Here is a 16,029-nt window from a genome sequence, read left to right on the forward strand (position 1 = left end):
CAGAGAAGGCAGAGTTACTGAATGTCTTGTTTGTCTCTGTGTGCTCTGCCAGAGGCTGTCCTGAGGAGCCCTGTACCGCTGAGGCCCCAGAGGAAGGCAGGACAATGGAGGAGTTTGCCTGGGTTGCTGAGGACTGGGTTAGGGAGCAGTTAGGCAATCTGGACATCCATGGGTCCGGATGGGATGCACCCGCGGGTGCTGAGGGAGCTGGCTGAGGTCATTGCTGGACGGCTCTCCATCATCTTTGCCAAGTCTTGGGAAACGAGAGAGGTGCCTGAGGACTGGAGGAAAGCAAATGTCACTGCAGTCTTCAAAAAGGGCAAGAAGGAGGACCCGGGTAACTATAGACCGGTCAGCCTCACCTCCATCCCTGGGAAACTGATGGAATGACTTCTGCTTGGTGCCATCTCAAGGCATCTCAGGGATAAGAGGGTCATGTTTAAAGCCCTCCATAATTTACCATATTGTCACTGTAAGATAAGATGTTGGTGCTATCATTAAAGAAAGGATACATCAGTTTTCTGTGCCACATTAGCAAAATAGAAGCTAGAGAATGCTGTTAAATTACTCGTTGAGTTTATTTGCTTTACCTGCCCCCTGCCTGCCGCCACTGGATGTTTAGCATTTATCATTTTCATTAATCTGTAAAAATGAACAAAAACATTTAGTAATCAAAGTGTCTGTTCTGAATTTCTTGCAGAACTAGGTAGTAAAGCAGACTTGCCTCCTTTGAAAGTAACATCAGTTCTGAATTCCCCTCTATGGAAACCTGTCTTCAGGCATCAGATGTGTCCCGAGGCGCTCCCAGGAGCCAGCCAAGGCAGTCGGCTGCACCAAGATAAAAAAGAGGTACTTGCACCACTACCTTTATTTCATTAGCGTGAAATCCCCGTGTATCACACAGTTTTGTTTAGACTTAATGAGCTGATATGCCGTTGTGATAAAACTGATTATTAATTCAAATATCAAGGAGGAAAGAAACTGGTGTTCTGTGCCATTTATTGGTTTCTGTTTTCATAGAATCATAGAGTGGGTGGGAGGGACCTTCAAAGATCATCAAATTCGTCCCCTACTTTGGGCAGGGACATTGTCATTAACTCAGGTTGCTCAGCTGCAGTAGATACACCGCAAACTGACTTAATTGTAGAAATGCGCTGCACTGATTTTTCAGATAATACTAAAGTAAATGTTTTCTAACATTCTTTCCAGGGTAGGAGCTCTCACCAAGATGACTGCCGTAACTTTCTTATCGACTTTGCAAAATCAGATCCTGCCCAGGACTTCAGTGGGCAAAAATCTGAACTTTTCAAAGGACTTACACAGGCATGTAAAAAACAGACCCCAAAGACAGATATAGTTGCTGGTTCTACTGTTGATCAAGCTGTGAACTCAACATTTGCTGCTTTGGTGTATCTCACTCCAGATTTATATGAGAAGCTTCAAAAATATGGTAACTCTAATATTAGACTATCTTAATAAGGTTGTAATAAGTTTGTAAAAGGCTATCTTCAGTTTATAAGCTTTGAAAAGTCAGCCTAGTGTGGCAACTCTTGAAAATATGTTCTGTCTAAAGAAGTCGTCATTTAGGTAGACTGGTAGACTAGGTAAGGCTTATCTCTAGAGTGTTGATTTTTTGTTTATTTATTCTTTTATCTTCAGAGCACTGTCCAAATATTAATAACCATCGCAAGCTACTGATTAAGCCATATAATATACCCAGAGAGTGGTGTTGTCCTCTGGGGTTATAATTCAGAACAATGTGGCTCCCAGTGACTAGAGGTTCTTGCGTCACTTTCCACTCTTGTATCTTTTCTAAAAGACCACCATCAACTTATATATGTTTTTAAATGTTGGGATTGTAGGAGATGTGAATTACCTCCCAATATGCTATACTGTGGAAACTAACCTTGGCATCCTCAAAAAATATATATATCATTTAAATAAAAAATAATGGTTTGCTTTTAACTTGTATAATGTCCATTTTCAGTAGGTAAAATGGACAGCTTTTAAACTTACACCATCCTTCGGTTAAGCTGATAATTTTGAAGTACAGGATAATAAGGTGTTACTTAGTTTTGAAGGGTTTCCTTTTAGGCTTTCACTTTCTGTCACAATTTTGAAGCTAAACATGTTGCATTTTGAGCTATAAAGTTATGGCTAAGAATGATTGACACAAAGACTGACTTGACGACTGAAGTGTTTATTGTCTTCAGTTGTTTTGCCTGTGTCTGACAATTGATTGCTGAGTAAGACTGAAAACTGTGGTAGCTCATGAAAATATTAACGAGTAGCTAAGATATCCATCCTACTATTACATTAATAGCTTCATCTGTCAGTCTTGCTGGGGCAGACTAATTGCAGGACCTGCGTTCGCTTATGCCACATGAAGTTTGTGCAAGTGCGGCTGAAGAGAACAATTAAAAAAATAATGGAAGAGGGAAGATCCTCAATAGGAAGGAACCTGTTTTGTCAGGTCTCTAATTTTTGTAAATTGATCTTGAAAGTCCATTCCAGAATGTCATAGTATAAAACAAAAGGGGGAAAAATATTATAACTAAATGCATCTATAGATTGCATTAGTGATATTTGCATGTGGAGGGAGCAGTTTTTATTTTCCCTGACTGCAGGCATCACTTTTGGGAAGAGACAGGAAAGATATTAATAATTTAACTTTGCAAATAACTCTGTCAAGGTGCAGTTTCGATATTTAAGGCACATGAAAGTTGGTGCATTTTATTCCCTATTTTTCTTACAGGCATAATTCCAAGTATTGACTAAGAGACGAAGGGAAAGCTGTAGCATAATTGTAGTTAAATAGTCAAGTTGTGTGAAAATGGAGCTGTAAATAAACAATACTCTCTCTCATTTCCAGTCAACAGTGGAGGGAAGGTGCCTTTGAGCGATGAGTTTGCACAAGTATATTCCCTGGCCGATTCCATTAGAATATGGATGGTAAGATCGCTCAGGAAGATATCTGTTAATGTCATTTACCTTAATATTTTGCAATGCAATGTTAAGGAGTAGGGTGGAACCATGTTTCCCTTCAGTGACTCTAGGTCAACTGTTTTTATTTAGTAAGAACATATATTCACTTCTAAATTTTGAACTTAAACATTTAAATGCATTCTCACACCCCTTTCCTTCCCTCAACCTCAGATGTGTCATGAGTATTTAGAACTGAATTTGACTCAAAATCAGTTGATTCGTGTTGCTTTACAGCCAAAAAAGTGTGTTGTTAATTAGGAAGTTTCTCACATAGCAGTTAGAGTTCTTTTGAGCTATAGCATAGAAAGAAATCTGTCTTAACCATCATTCTCACAGTAATGCAGTGCTAAAAGAAAAGGAAATAATTGCTTCTTTGACAAGCAAGTAACTGGCTTCAGTTCAGAGTTTTTTGCATGTAATTTTTCTTGAAACATAAGCCGTATGTCAAGAGCTGGTGTCATCAGCTCACAACCTGGTGAGAGGTGTCTGCATCATCACCTGCAGCTGCAGGGAGCCAAAATTCAGTGAGATTTCACTGGTCTGCAGGAGATTCTAGATGTTAATAACCACATGGCCTTTGATAACTTCCAGTTCGTGGCCCATTTTTCTGCTACTCCTGTGACCCCTTCAGATGTGGGCTGGCCAAATGAACTGGTTTGGTACCGTGTGACCTCCTCCCTCCTCTTTCCTGTCTGAGAGGAAATTTAATCTAATTTAACCTGAGATTAAATTCCTTTAATGCTCGGTAGTTTTCATACTACCCTGCTTTATGGATGTACAGGGGGAGTAATATTTTAACTATTTTAACATTGTGTCTACAGTTGGAAATGAAACAAAAATCCATGATGAGTCGGGGAAATGATATTGAAGAGAAGCAGAACACAGAAGCAAGTGAGGTGAACCCGGAAACTCTTGGTGAGTGTTGCCTTTCCAAATAGAAACGCATTCCAGGTAATTTAGTAAAACAACAACTTGTAAGTCTTAGACGTTTTTGCTGTAAAAGCCAAGTTAGCAACCAAGGCTACTCTGTAATACCTTAGCAGAGGAACTAGTGTACATTACGTGAACTATCTGGGATTGTGTTCTACTGTTCTTTGTAGAAAGTAGTACAGGAGAAAATTCTACAGGGAATGACCTCTCACTTGGGTCACCTGGTTCTGAGCTTATGTTCATCTATTTTTGTAGATGCTTGTGACCACAATTAACTGAAGGTAGAATAGCGTCTGATTGTTAATAGAATCAAATGTGTTCTTGTTCACTACTGTCTGCGTTGTGTGGTTCAATGTGATTATTCAGATTTAGCACTTGGAAATCTAGAGTTAAGTAACTGATAGCTTAATGATTAATACAGTAGGAAAAACAGTATTTTCTAGCTGTATTGGCTCAGAAGAGAAAAGATAAATCACTTTCTTCCTAAGCAGAAGACAGCAAGGCTGGTGTTCTGTTGTCATGATTTTAACTCTGCCATTTATTTATGCTGCAGCAAAACTTTGTATTCAGAAGAGCCTTTTACTACTGAATTTTTTGCCTGTAAGAGCAAAGACGAAAGATTCTGCTTCAGACAGTTTGGAAGCCCAAGATATTGATGATATCCAACAGTATACCAGTGATAAATGCCAAAGAAAAGCTTCTGTTGTGGACACAGACTTCCAGGCAACACACTCATTGTCTTCCACTGTAGTAACTCATCCTGTTTCAAAAGAGGGGGGCCAAATTACACAATCTGACACAAAGACTAAACAAGCTGCAGAACCCCTTCAAACAGAAGAAGCATCTCTGTTTCATAGTAAGCCTGTCGAAAATACAGTTTCGCAGCAAGAAGACACATCATCACCTCCTTCCACTCCTACACGAAAATCTCAGTTCAGCCGTGGAAGACTAAGGCTCCTGTCTTTTAGATCAATGGAAGAGCCGAGAGCTGTGCCTACTGTGAAAGAGAAATATCCCATATTGAAAAACATATTAAACTTCATTAAGGATCAATCACTTTCACATGAAAGGTAAGCAAATCAAAAATGTTGCCAGTTATAAAATACAGAGACTTGTCTTCAGACCTCTTCACATGGAATGAAACATCTTTTAGCTGCAAGATAGAACTGAAAATAATTTTTTACATGAATAGTTGTCAGATTTCCGTATCGGAGTTCAGTATTCACAACCACGTAGGGGCTTACAGAGAGTTTTATTTCCTTTGATTCACTTCTATCATGTAGAACTTCAGAATGTGAAAACAATTACTTGGCTGTTTCTTGTCTTGCTTCCTGAGACCTGTTTGCAGCAGCGTTTTGCTTCTTATCTACAAAGAGCCATCCATTTCAAGGCATATCAGGGATAAGAGTGTCATTAGGGGCAGTCAACATGGCTTCAACAAGGGGAAGTCGTGCTTGACCGACCTCATTGACTTTTATGAGGACATAAGAAGATGGATGGATGATGGCAGAGCGGTGGACGTGATCTACCTTGACTTGAGTAAGGGATTTGACACAGTCTCCCACAGCATCCTTACAGCTAACAACAAAGATGCTGAAGGGAGTGGAGCATCTCCTGTGTGAGGAAAGGCTGAGGGAGCTGGGGCTCTTGAGCTTGGAGAAGAGGAGACTGAGGGGTGACCTCATTAATGGTTGCAGATATCTGAAGGGTGAGTGTCAGGAGAATGGAGCCAGGCTCTTCTCGGTGATAACCAATGATAGGACAAAGGGTAATGGGTTCAAACTGGAACACAAAAGGTTCCACTTAAATTTGAGAAGAAACTTCTCAGTAAGGGTGACAGACACTGGCCCAGGCTGCCAAGGGAGGTTGTGGAGTCTCCTACTCTGGAGACATTCAAAACCCACCTGGACACCTTCCTGTGGAACCTCAGCTGGGTGTTCCTGCTCCGGCGGGGGGATTGGACTGGATGAGCTTTCCAGGTCTCTTCCAATCCCTGACGTTCTGTGATTCTGTGATATGGTACAGCAGTACTAGTAACCCTTGATACCAAATGTAGAGTAGTTGCATCTTTTATTGGATTACCTGGTCTTCTGAAAATGTAAATCAAAAGACAGATTTCCAAGTCTCAGCTTGTCTCTCAAATGTGGACTGGTGGAGGGAGTGCTGGATTCCAGTGGAAAGTTTATCACCCATTCCAACTGCAATGCACTGCTGCTGAAATACACCAGAAAATTTAAATACCAAACTCATGTTTAACTATTCAAGTAATTCTTGGTTGTGATTTATTTGGGTTACTTTAAGCACAATGTTTTGAAGTCCTCATAGATGTTTTTTGCTCTTCTTAGTGTTTTAAAGGTTCTTGCTTTGAGAAGATCCCAAGGGCAGGCTATTCTGGAAGTGCTCAAGACAATCCGGCGGTGCCTAAGCTCCCTTGGACAGCCACACTGTTTTCTTCCACCCTGTGTGCTTTTCCTCTTAGAACTTCTAGCCTGTCAGAAAGATTTTACTAAGTAAGTAATTATTTATACAAGTCTCAGCCACATGTCTTAGTCCTTGTGTTCTCCCAGTCATGTAAATTGAAAATGGTAGAAAGTTACTGCTTTTTAATTCACATGGATGATAGAAATATGACATGATGATTCATTTTTAGGCTACTATGTGTATCTTGGGTGCTTCATTAAAAAAAAAATCAATGATTGTTTTCAAGTGGGACTTAGTTTCACAGTTATTCATCCCAGTAGTTACCACGTGGTTGAATCACAGTCTGGACACCTAGAAACATCTTTACAGTTCCAACCAGATCACAACAAACTCAAAAACATTGTAGGGTCTTCAGTTATTGCTTTAGTTGAAATTCCTGTCTAATTCTAGATTGGCTTCTTTCTCATCCTGTAAAGCTGTAGTGATCTAACCCATTTAGCTTGTAATTAGTTATGTAGCTTTGCATCTTTAGGATTTTTGTAAATTAACAGAATACCTATCTGGCAGATGAATTAACTTCCAAGAATGGTGCATGTTAGATCTTGTTAGTCAACTAGTTGCTTGTTCATGAATTTTCCCAACTTTGGATGTGATACAAGATAAATTTTAGGGTGGGGTGGTGTATTTCGCTCGTGTGCCAGGGGCTAAAGTGATGGACGTGCCAGCCAAGGCCTGCAGTGCTGTGAACTACGTACCAGTTACAGGGCGTGCATGTACGCACAGAAAAAAGAGGCAAAAAAGTAATATCAACTGTATGTATGTGCAGTTGTTGTTCTAAGTAAGGTAAGATAATTGGAAGGGTTTTTTTCTTCCAAATATTACTTGCAACTAGAAAGCACTATCTCAAAGCAGGAGCTAACACTGCTGTTCTGGTTCTTGAATTTCAGTGGGATTTCTATTGTGTTTGTGCACAGTGCTGGAACTCTGTTGGCTGGTTTCTCTCTTGTCAAGAGCTTTTAGTGCTCATCTTGCAGCACACTGGTTTCCTTTAAGATCTTGATTAGGTTTTTGTAAAGCACCTTTTTAAATTGAAGGAAGGTTCTATCGTTAGTGCCACGAGCACGCTACCTCAAACATAACAGTGAATTCTAGGCTACTAAACTGACTCTTCAATTTCTAGCTACTTTGGAAACTTGGAAGGCTGTGGTGCTGAGCTACACAAAGAGATTCGTGAGTCCTACTATCAGCTTGTTTTGTTCCTGGTGAATTCTGTGAAGGGATTTAGTACTATTAATGACAGGTACAGTACATCGATTGTATTACTTGAGTTTGTTTTCTTTTCCTGTTCTTCACTTCCTCCCTTCTCATTTGTTATTTATTGTTTAATGCCTCAATCAAGTTTGACTGTACTTTGCAGAACTAAATAAGGAGCCTTGATCTTGTGATCAAAAATGCTATGTTAGCTTTTTATTACTACTACGCAGGAACAATGAATTTCTCAGTGTTAAACCTTGACTTATTGCCTAAGCTCTGTCTCAACTACATCCATAAAGGACATCATCTTTATTTCAAATTGTGTTGGCTATTCTTCTTGCTAAATTGTGTAAGCTTATGCCACAGTAAACCTGAATTACTGCCACATAGTTAATTTAATGCAGAATAAAGCCTGGAAGCCAGTGTATAGTGGTGGTTCTACATTTACTCCCTGAACAGACTACTTCAGTTTGCGGTTAGAACTGTCATGTTTTGTTGTCTTGTGTTTTTATTTAGATCGTTGCTTCCTGCCTTATCATGTGTGCAGACAACTCTCCTTCACTTTTTGGATATGAGTTGGGAGCCGAGCGATCTTTCCTTCTTCATTGAGATTCAGTTACCACAGCTTCTTATGACTACATCACAAGAAAACATAAGTGTCCATGACAGTGTCATTTGGTGAGTCAGGAATAATGCAGCTTTCATGTGGCACTAACTGTTGATACCACTTTTTTTCAAGCAAGGCTCCTGCACTTTGTGCTGGAACAAGCAGTAAAAGTACTATTAACAATGTGATATAATTTTGGCCAGTGTGCAAAGGCTTAACTGAGGTATTTGAAATTTTTCGCAGCATTGCTAGTTCAAAAACTTAAAATTTTATCTTTAACCTGATTACTGCTAAAACACCTCACCTGTTTAGCAATGTAGCAGGAGGGAGATAATGCTGTTCCTTGTCTTGATAAATATCAAATGTTTTTAACACCTGAATGCTGCAGTTTCATAGTGGTTGTACTTCTTGTGAATGGCAAATGTAAGGGCCAAAAAACTTTTAAAACATCTCGGCTGATCTGCCAGCATTAGCAAAAGCAGCTTGGATTTTCTGGTTTTACACTATGGCTCCCCATATATGTTTATGGACTTGTCACAGAGTTAAGAAGCAGGTGTCTATGTGCTCACTTATTAACCAAGTGAACTGGAGTTCTCACGATTCTGTTTTTATTAGCATGTTATACCGCTTTGTTCTTTAAAATATATACACATATTTCCCAATTTATATTAGAGGGAAGCTCGGCTGCATTCAAACGTGATTTTGCGCTTGCTTTTCTTTTAGTCAGTGGAGTGAAGAAGATGAAATTGCAGACTACAAGCAGAACTGTGAGTGGATGGATGAATGTCAGGATGTGATGTTTGAAGCCTGGTACGAAAAGATAGCTCAAGCTGACCCGGAGAAGCAGAGAAAGGTGACCTCATTATTTGCTTATTTATCTGCCAAAGGGGCAAACAGGAGACTTCTAAAAGCCTAGAGCAGAGAAAGGAATCTGGCTTAAACTGGTTATTCATGATCTGGATCACTGGCTCCCTGTAGGCCTTCAAAAGTCTAATATGATGAAAAGATCCCCTTCCTTTTTTTGGCATGGGAAGTGTTCTTTCTGTCTAAAAAGAGCTTTCTCAAAGTCGGAAAATAATTCTCAAGTAAATTGTGTCCATTTATTGCTCTAGATGCACATGTTTGTTGCTCGTTACTGCGACCTGTTGAACGTGGACATATCCTGTGATGGCTGTGATGAAATTGCACCGTGGCATCGTTACCGCTGTCTGCAGTGCAATGACATGGATCTGTGTAAAACTTGTTTTCTTGGTAAGAATCATTTAACAAAACCCTCAAAACCCTATACTCAAAGGTAAAATAGCATCTGCTGAATTATACATGAAATAAGTAAAAGACTTCTCTTCTGGACATTTTACAAATGTTTAGCTTTTCCTAATCTGAATGTGAATTTGACATCAAGAAAGATCTTTATCAAAAAGGGTTTACGGGGAAATCTTAAAATATTTCTTTACAGGTGGAGTTAAACCCAAAGGGCATGAGGATGACCATGAAATGGTTAACATGGAGTACGCTTGCGATCACTGCCAAGGAGTTATCATAGGTCGGAGAATGAACTGCAACGTGTGTGATGACTTTGACCTGTGCTATGGATGCTATTCTGCAAAGAAATATTCCGACAGGTATTAAAGATGTCATTTTAGTTTCCCCTGGTTCGCTTGGCAGAAAAGCAATAATTAGCAACTAAGTCCAATCTGTCGTTCTTGTGTTACTTCTTACAAAGTTGTGCCCCACATCAGAACGTCTAGTTGATGTCCTTTGGAGAAACATAGCAAATATAGGACCAGTTTAGCAAAAATTTCTGTGGTTTGGAAACCTGCCTCAACCTCTGAAGTAACTTGGTAGCAATTGTTTTCTAGCTATGGCTGTGAGAGTTGCAGAAGGAGAGTTATCAGCCCTGAATGACAGAAGTGGATGGTGCTGTGGTTGGGGAATGTCAGTTTTGGTGCTTGACATGAAAGATCTTAATTGCATTTCTAGAGCAGGAGCTGTTGCGAAAGTTCAAGTTCTTTTAAACGAGCACTGCTGAAGTTAACGAGGCTTTGATAGTTTTCATTACTTGAAGATCTACAGTTTCAACCTCTGAAATGTGTTGGTTTTTTCATAGTTTTTTGTAAAGTCATGTTTTACTAACTGCATTGGTTAGCAAGAAAGCAGCTGCATTTCAAAATGAAATTCCTTCTTCTTTCAGCCACTTGCCCACTCACAGCATCACAGTGTATCCCATGGTGACAATTCGCATCAGCGACCGACAGAGGCTCATCCAACCCTACGTCCACAACTATTCCTGGCTGTTGTTTGCAGCTTTGACTCTCTACAGCGCGGATCTGGCAAATGGGGAGGACATGGAAGGAGAGAAATTAGATTCAGAGGTCGTTGATCATGCCAGAGTCCTGCAGCATCAGTGCATCCAGCTCATCGGAGACTGCTTGCTGAAAGCCCAGCACGGAAAAGGTGAGTCAGCTCCTCTTTCACCGAGACAAAGCTGCCCAGCAAGCATCCGAAAAGTCTGTGATTACTCACTTGGAAGTTTCCAAAGGAAAGGGGAAGCTACTGTGTACTTCACTGAGAATAACTGTTTATGTAGAAAGCAAATGTAGAAACAAGTGTCGTTTAGCGTCGGTGGGACATGGAAAATGGGGTGCTGGAGACAATTAATTTTATGCTTACGTAAATCTTGAAGACAGCTTGGCAACTCTTTGGTTGTATTTTTTTCTTCTTTTCCTTCTTGGATGTTGCAAAGGGGCCAGTCAATGTAACTTTGTGTTCTGTTACTAACACGTCACTGACACCTGAGGGACTTGAAAGAAAGCAAATAACTTGGTGGAAGATGTTTTTTGTTCTGCAGCTCTTGGCAAGAGTTTTTGAACCTTATTTGAGGTGTGAGATAAGTTTCTGGGAATGATGTCTGTTTGTCTAGAAATGAGGATTTCTGTGAACTTGGACCTACTACCAGTGTTGAATACATCAAAAATTCTAGATTCAAATTCAATTAAGTTTACTGGTGCTCTTTTTGAGCAGCTCTAATACAGCTGAAATACCACCACCACCAAATACTTACATGTACTCATGATTTAAACTGCTTGTTTTTAACATACAGTTTTATTGTATAAATATATAAGTGGTCAGAGGATTAAAAACGAAGACAAACTTCATTTACCTTTCATAATTTACACTGTTGATAGGTATCTCTAACATTTTCCTGAATTAATTAATGCTCCTACCCTGATAGTGTCTTCATGAAGTTGAAAATGTCACTGCCTGTTCTTCACAATATTGTTTAATGGAACTACATTATTAAGAGAACATGATGGGGAACATCTTTGATGGAGTTGACATTCAAAAGACGTTTGCAGTTGTCTTTCAAAATGCTTCAGTTCTGCTTGTTGCCTTTCTTTCCACTCAACAGCTGAAGAGCTTTTATAACTTTCTTGCTTTCAGGTCTGAAAAATTTAACTCTCCTCTGCATGTTACCAGAAGGTGAATCCTTCTCAGAGAACGACACTGTCTCAGTCAGCCCTCCCACAGATGATGCTCCAAAAAGTCACGCTGGTGATAACACAGGGAAGGGAGAAGATGAGAAACCAAGCACAGGCACTTTTATGCATTATAATGTAAGTACTGTTATTTACAGAATCTCTGATATCAGTTAGTTGTGTGTTCTGCAGGAGCTTAAACGTCCTATTCTGACCACGCAACTAAAATAACGGATGGTAATGATTTCATTTGTAGGGAAAATCTGAGGGGCAAGGGGACTGCTGTTGGCTGCTTCTTTTCTTTAGGTCCAGCTGATAAAAAGCAAAGGTCTCACCTCATGGTCTGACAGGCAACTGATTCACAAAAGCGTTGGAGGGAAGGGCCAAAGGATGTTCTTGCTGAAAGGGCTGTCATTCCCCTAATTGTTAGCGCTGCTAAGTCAGGAGAACAAGCTTCCTACAGTTTTATACGGTGTATAAAGCTATTACAGTGTGATAATTTATGCATAGAGATACAAGCAAAATAGAAAAATGTATTTTCACTGCATGGAAGCTTAAGATATGTGTATATCAAGAAATTCTTAACCAATAAAAGGTTTTGATATTCAGGGAAAAAATATGTTCAAATGCAGATGACTGAGGGCTTCTCTGCGTGGTTATTTCTGCAGGTGTTAAACTTTTAGTGCCTTTGTTTTAATTTTAGGGGAAAGAAGATGTTTGCAATGCAATCCAGTCTCCTGTGGAAGATAAAGTAGGACAACAAGGAAGTGAAAGCAAAGCTGTCTTCACAAAGAAAGCTGTTTTAAGACAAGAGTCAGACTTGTCTGGGGATGATAATGTTTCTCCAACAGGTAAAAGATTATATCTCATTTTCCCTGTTACAGAAATAGCCATTCAGATGCAAAGTAAAAGCTGTATTTTTTTTTTTTACTCCTAACCCGTATTTGTAAATGTCTTTAATGTGGGTGAGGTGTCTGCTTTGTAAGAAGCTGCCAAGCATACTGCTTTGAAAAACTGCTATCTTGCAATTGGCTTAAAGGATTCTAGAAATCTGAGTAGAACTCCACCAATATATATATCCATGTACATAGATTATAGCTCCTGTTGGTCTAACGCTGGCTGAGGTCGTTGCTGGACTGCTCTCCATCATCTTTGCCAAGTCTTGGGAAATGGGAGAGGTGCCTGAGGACTGGAGGAAAGCAAATGTCACTCCAGGGCAAGAAGGAGGACCTGGGTGACTATAGACCGGTCAGCCTCACCTCCCTCCCTGGGAAACTGATGGAATGACTTCTCCTTGGTGCCATCTCAAGGCATATCAGGGAGAAGAGGGTCATTAGGGGCAGTCAACATGGCTTCACCAAGGGGAAGTCGTGCTTGACCAACCTCATTGACTTTTATGAGGACATAACAAGGTGGATGGATGATGGCAGAGCGGTGGACGTGATCTGCCTTGACTTGAGTAAGGCATTTGACACAGTCTCCCACAGCATCCTCACAGCTGAACTGAGGGAGTGCGGTCTGGATGAGCGGGTAGTGAGGTGGACTGGGAACTGGCTGAAGGGAAGAGGCCAGAGAGTCGTGGTCAGTGGGGCAGAGTCCAGTTGGAGGCCTGGATCCAGTGCAGTGCCTCAGGGATCAGTACTGAGGCCGATATTATTCAATATATTCATCAATGATTTGGATGAGGGAATAGAGTGCACTGTCAGCAAGTTTGCTGATGACACCAAGCTGGGAGGAGTGGCTGACACTGGAAGCTGTGCTGCCATCCAGAGACCTGGACAGGCTGGAGAGTTGGGCAAGGAAAAATGTAATGAAATATAGCAAGGGCAAGTGTAGAGTCTTGAATCTGGGTAGGAACAACCCCAGGTTCCAGTATAAGTTGGGGAATGACCTGTTAGAGAGCAGCATACGGGAAAGGGACCTGGGGGTCCTGGGGACAGCAGGGTGACCATGAGCCAGCACTGGGCCCTTGTGGCCAGGAAGGCCAATGGTACCTGGGGTGGGTTAGAAGGGGGGTGGTCAGTAGGTCAGAGAGGTTCTCCTGCCCCTCTACTCTGCCCTGGTGAGACCACACCTGGAATATTGTGTCCAGTTGTGGCCCCTCAGTTCCAGAAGGACAGGGAACTGCTGGAGAGGGTCCAGCACAGGGCAACAAAGATGCTGAAGGGAGTGGAGCATCTCCCGTGTGAGGAAAGGCTTGAGGGAGCTGGGGCTCTGGAGCTGGAGAAGAGGAGACTGAGGGGTGCCCTCATTAATGTTTACAGATATCTAAAGGGTGAGTGTCAGGAGGGTGGAGCCAGGCTCTTTTCGGTGACAACCAATGATAGGACAAGGGGTAATGGGTACAAACTGGAACACAAAAGGTTCCACTTAAATGAGAAGAAATGTCTTCCTGGTGAGGGTGTCAGAGCCTGGCCCAGGCTGCCCAGGGAGGTTGTGGAGTCTCCTTCTCTGCAGACATTCAAACCCGCCTGGACACCTTCCTGTGGAACCTCAGCTGGGTGTTCCTGCTCCATAGGGGGATTGCACTGGATGAGCTTTCCAGGTCCCTTCCAATCCCTGACATTCTGTGATTCTCTGATTGTGTTCTTATGGACTTGGAACCTGGTGCATCTTATTCTGTTGAAGACTAGTATTAGAATCACAATAGTAAAATGACCTGTCCATAGTACTGTCCTTTATGTTTAAATAGATGGTATAAATCTTTTTACCTACTATCTTTTGTACACTTTTATAAAGACTTGCTTTTCAAATTCTAATAAAATTCTTTAAAATATTTTTTATGCTTAGGTTGTAATTTTAAAAATGAAGCTGTCACTCATTTCTTTTTCATGTCATTTTGGGGATTTTCTTCTTTTGTTTTAATTTAAAAAGCAGATGACCTCCTCTCAGAAGATTCAGCCCAGAAGCAAGCAGAGAAGGTTATAATACCTAGCCAGGAACAAGTTTTTGCTGAATGCTCTCAGAAGAGGATTCTAGGACTGCTGGCGGCTATGTTACCACCTTTCAAATCAGTTAGTTCTTTTTACTTTCAGTCTGTTTAGTTTTCTTGGTGTCACCAGGAACATGAATAAAATTCATAGCGAATTAAATGTTGGAGGTGGGCTCTTTTTGCTTACATGATATAAAATGTGAATCGGAATGTCTTAAAACATTTCACATTATTAAGGAATGGCAAGGGTTTGTTCCTGGGTGTGAGGAGAGGGAAGGGAATTTCATTTATCTGTAAGTCAATCTGTCTTAACTCTCTGACAGCTGCAAAGCTTAAACCATCAATTTAGGTTTATGCGTCAGGTCAGCTTAACTGGTCAACAACAGAAATAGGAACCTGGTTTCACATTTCCTTTTGTCCCATTTGAAAGAACACTAGAACAGAAGCTTTTTATAAGTGCTGTGACTTTGGCTAGAAGTTTTGTTTTCTTTCCCTTCCTTACTGAGATTTTCCTTTTTCCATAGGGCTCCACAATGTCTTTGATTAACCTGGAGCAGATCCTTCCACTGATGTTTCAAGTTGTAATCTCAAACGCTGGCCACCTAAATGAGACTTACCATTTAACGCTGGGACTTCTGGGCCAGTTAATCCTGAGGCTTATGCCTGCAGAAGTGGACGCTGCGGTGGCCAAAGTCCTGTCAGCCAAACACAGTTTGTTTGCAGCGGGTGATGGGTCCGCAATGCCAGACGGCTGGAAGACAACTCATCTTCTCTTCAGTTTGGGAGCTGTGTGTTTAGACAGGTGCTTTTTAATTTCAAACTATTAGCTACTCTCTGACTAATACTCATGTTCTTTTGTGTGTACCTCTTTTTAACAGAAAGTCAATTAAACCTGCACCCTGAAAGGTGGGAAAGGCTTGTGCGAAAGGCTTAGCATCTGCAGCCCTTGTTGCAGTAAGAATCACTTGATTTCCTTCCAAAAGAAGGCAGTCTGTTGAACAGTGGCTTAATTTCCTGTGCTTTAGCTATGTAGCATGTTATGGTGGAAAAAGTAACGTTTGGAAAATGGAAACTTTGAGGAAAACCAAAATGCAGTCCTATTATTTAAATTTTCTTTGGTATGACATTAATTCTCTCCTATTCAGTTGCATATCTCTTGTGTAACTTGGGAAAGGTGCAGAGTGTGTCATGTAGTAACTGTCACCAGCACTGAGTTCTGGATCTGGCCCTTTTGTGTGAGAGTATTAGAGAGATTTTTGTATAGTAAAATGCGCTGAAAGGAGCAAGGAGGGGCAGAGCAGATGTTCCGTTTTGGAGATCTTGAAAAAGCTCTTAAGCACTCTAATGTCATGCCTGTTAAATATGACAGTGTTATTTTTGATTGTAGCTATGTTTTACAGGGAAGGTTCATAAACTACTAGAAA

The 16,029-nt window shown here is 40.8% G+C and overlaps 1 protein-coding gene across 2 annotated transcripts in view; it reads left to right on the forward strand.

Moving 5' to 3' along the window:
• Positions 1–16,029, forward strand: part of ZZEF1 (zinc finger ZZ-type and EF-hand domain containing 1) — a 59,008-nt gene that overhangs the window by 25,473 nt on the left and 17,506 nt on the right. The window contains exons 25-40 of one of the 2 annotated variants that reach the window (XM_065853043.2): positions 701–849; positions 1,210–1,450; positions 2,873–2,952; positions 3,807–3,900; positions 4,469–4,985; positions 6,261–6,425; positions 7,517–7,636; positions 8,107–8,268; positions 8,921–9,050; positions 9,310–9,448; positions 9,654–9,819; positions 10,389–10,651; positions 11,639–11,811; positions 12,377–12,524; positions 14,548–14,687; positions 15,130–15,407. In XM_065853043.2, coding sequence (XP_065709115.1) covers positions 701–849; positions 1,210–1,450; positions 2,873–2,952; positions 3,807–3,900; positions 4,469–4,985; positions 6,261–6,425; positions 7,517–7,636; positions 8,107–8,268; positions 8,921–9,050; positions 9,310–9,448; positions 9,654–9,819; positions 10,389–10,651; positions 11,639–11,811; positions 12,377–12,524; positions 14,548–14,687; positions 15,130–15,407 — 2,965 coding nt within the window. The remainder of the gene's footprint in view (positions 1–700; positions 850–1,209; positions 1,451–2,872; positions 2,953–3,806; positions 3,901–4,468; positions 4,986–6,260; positions 6,426–7,516; positions 7,637–8,106; positions 8,269–8,920; positions 9,051–9,309; positions 9,449–9,653; positions 9,820–10,388; positions 10,652–11,638; positions 11,812–12,376; positions 12,525–14,547; positions 14,688–15,129; positions 15,408–16,029) is intronic. The other variant, XM_065853044.2, reaches the window with a different exon arrangement.

The sequence above is a fragment of the Patagioenas fasciata genome, chromosome 19 (assembly GCF_037038585.1).
Source record: "Patagioenas fasciata isolate bPatFas1 chromosome 19, bPatFas1.hap1, whole genome shotgun sequence".
NCBI classification, from domain to species: Eukaryota; Metazoa; Chordata; class Aves; order Columbiformes; family Columbidae; genus Patagioenas; species Patagioenas fasciata.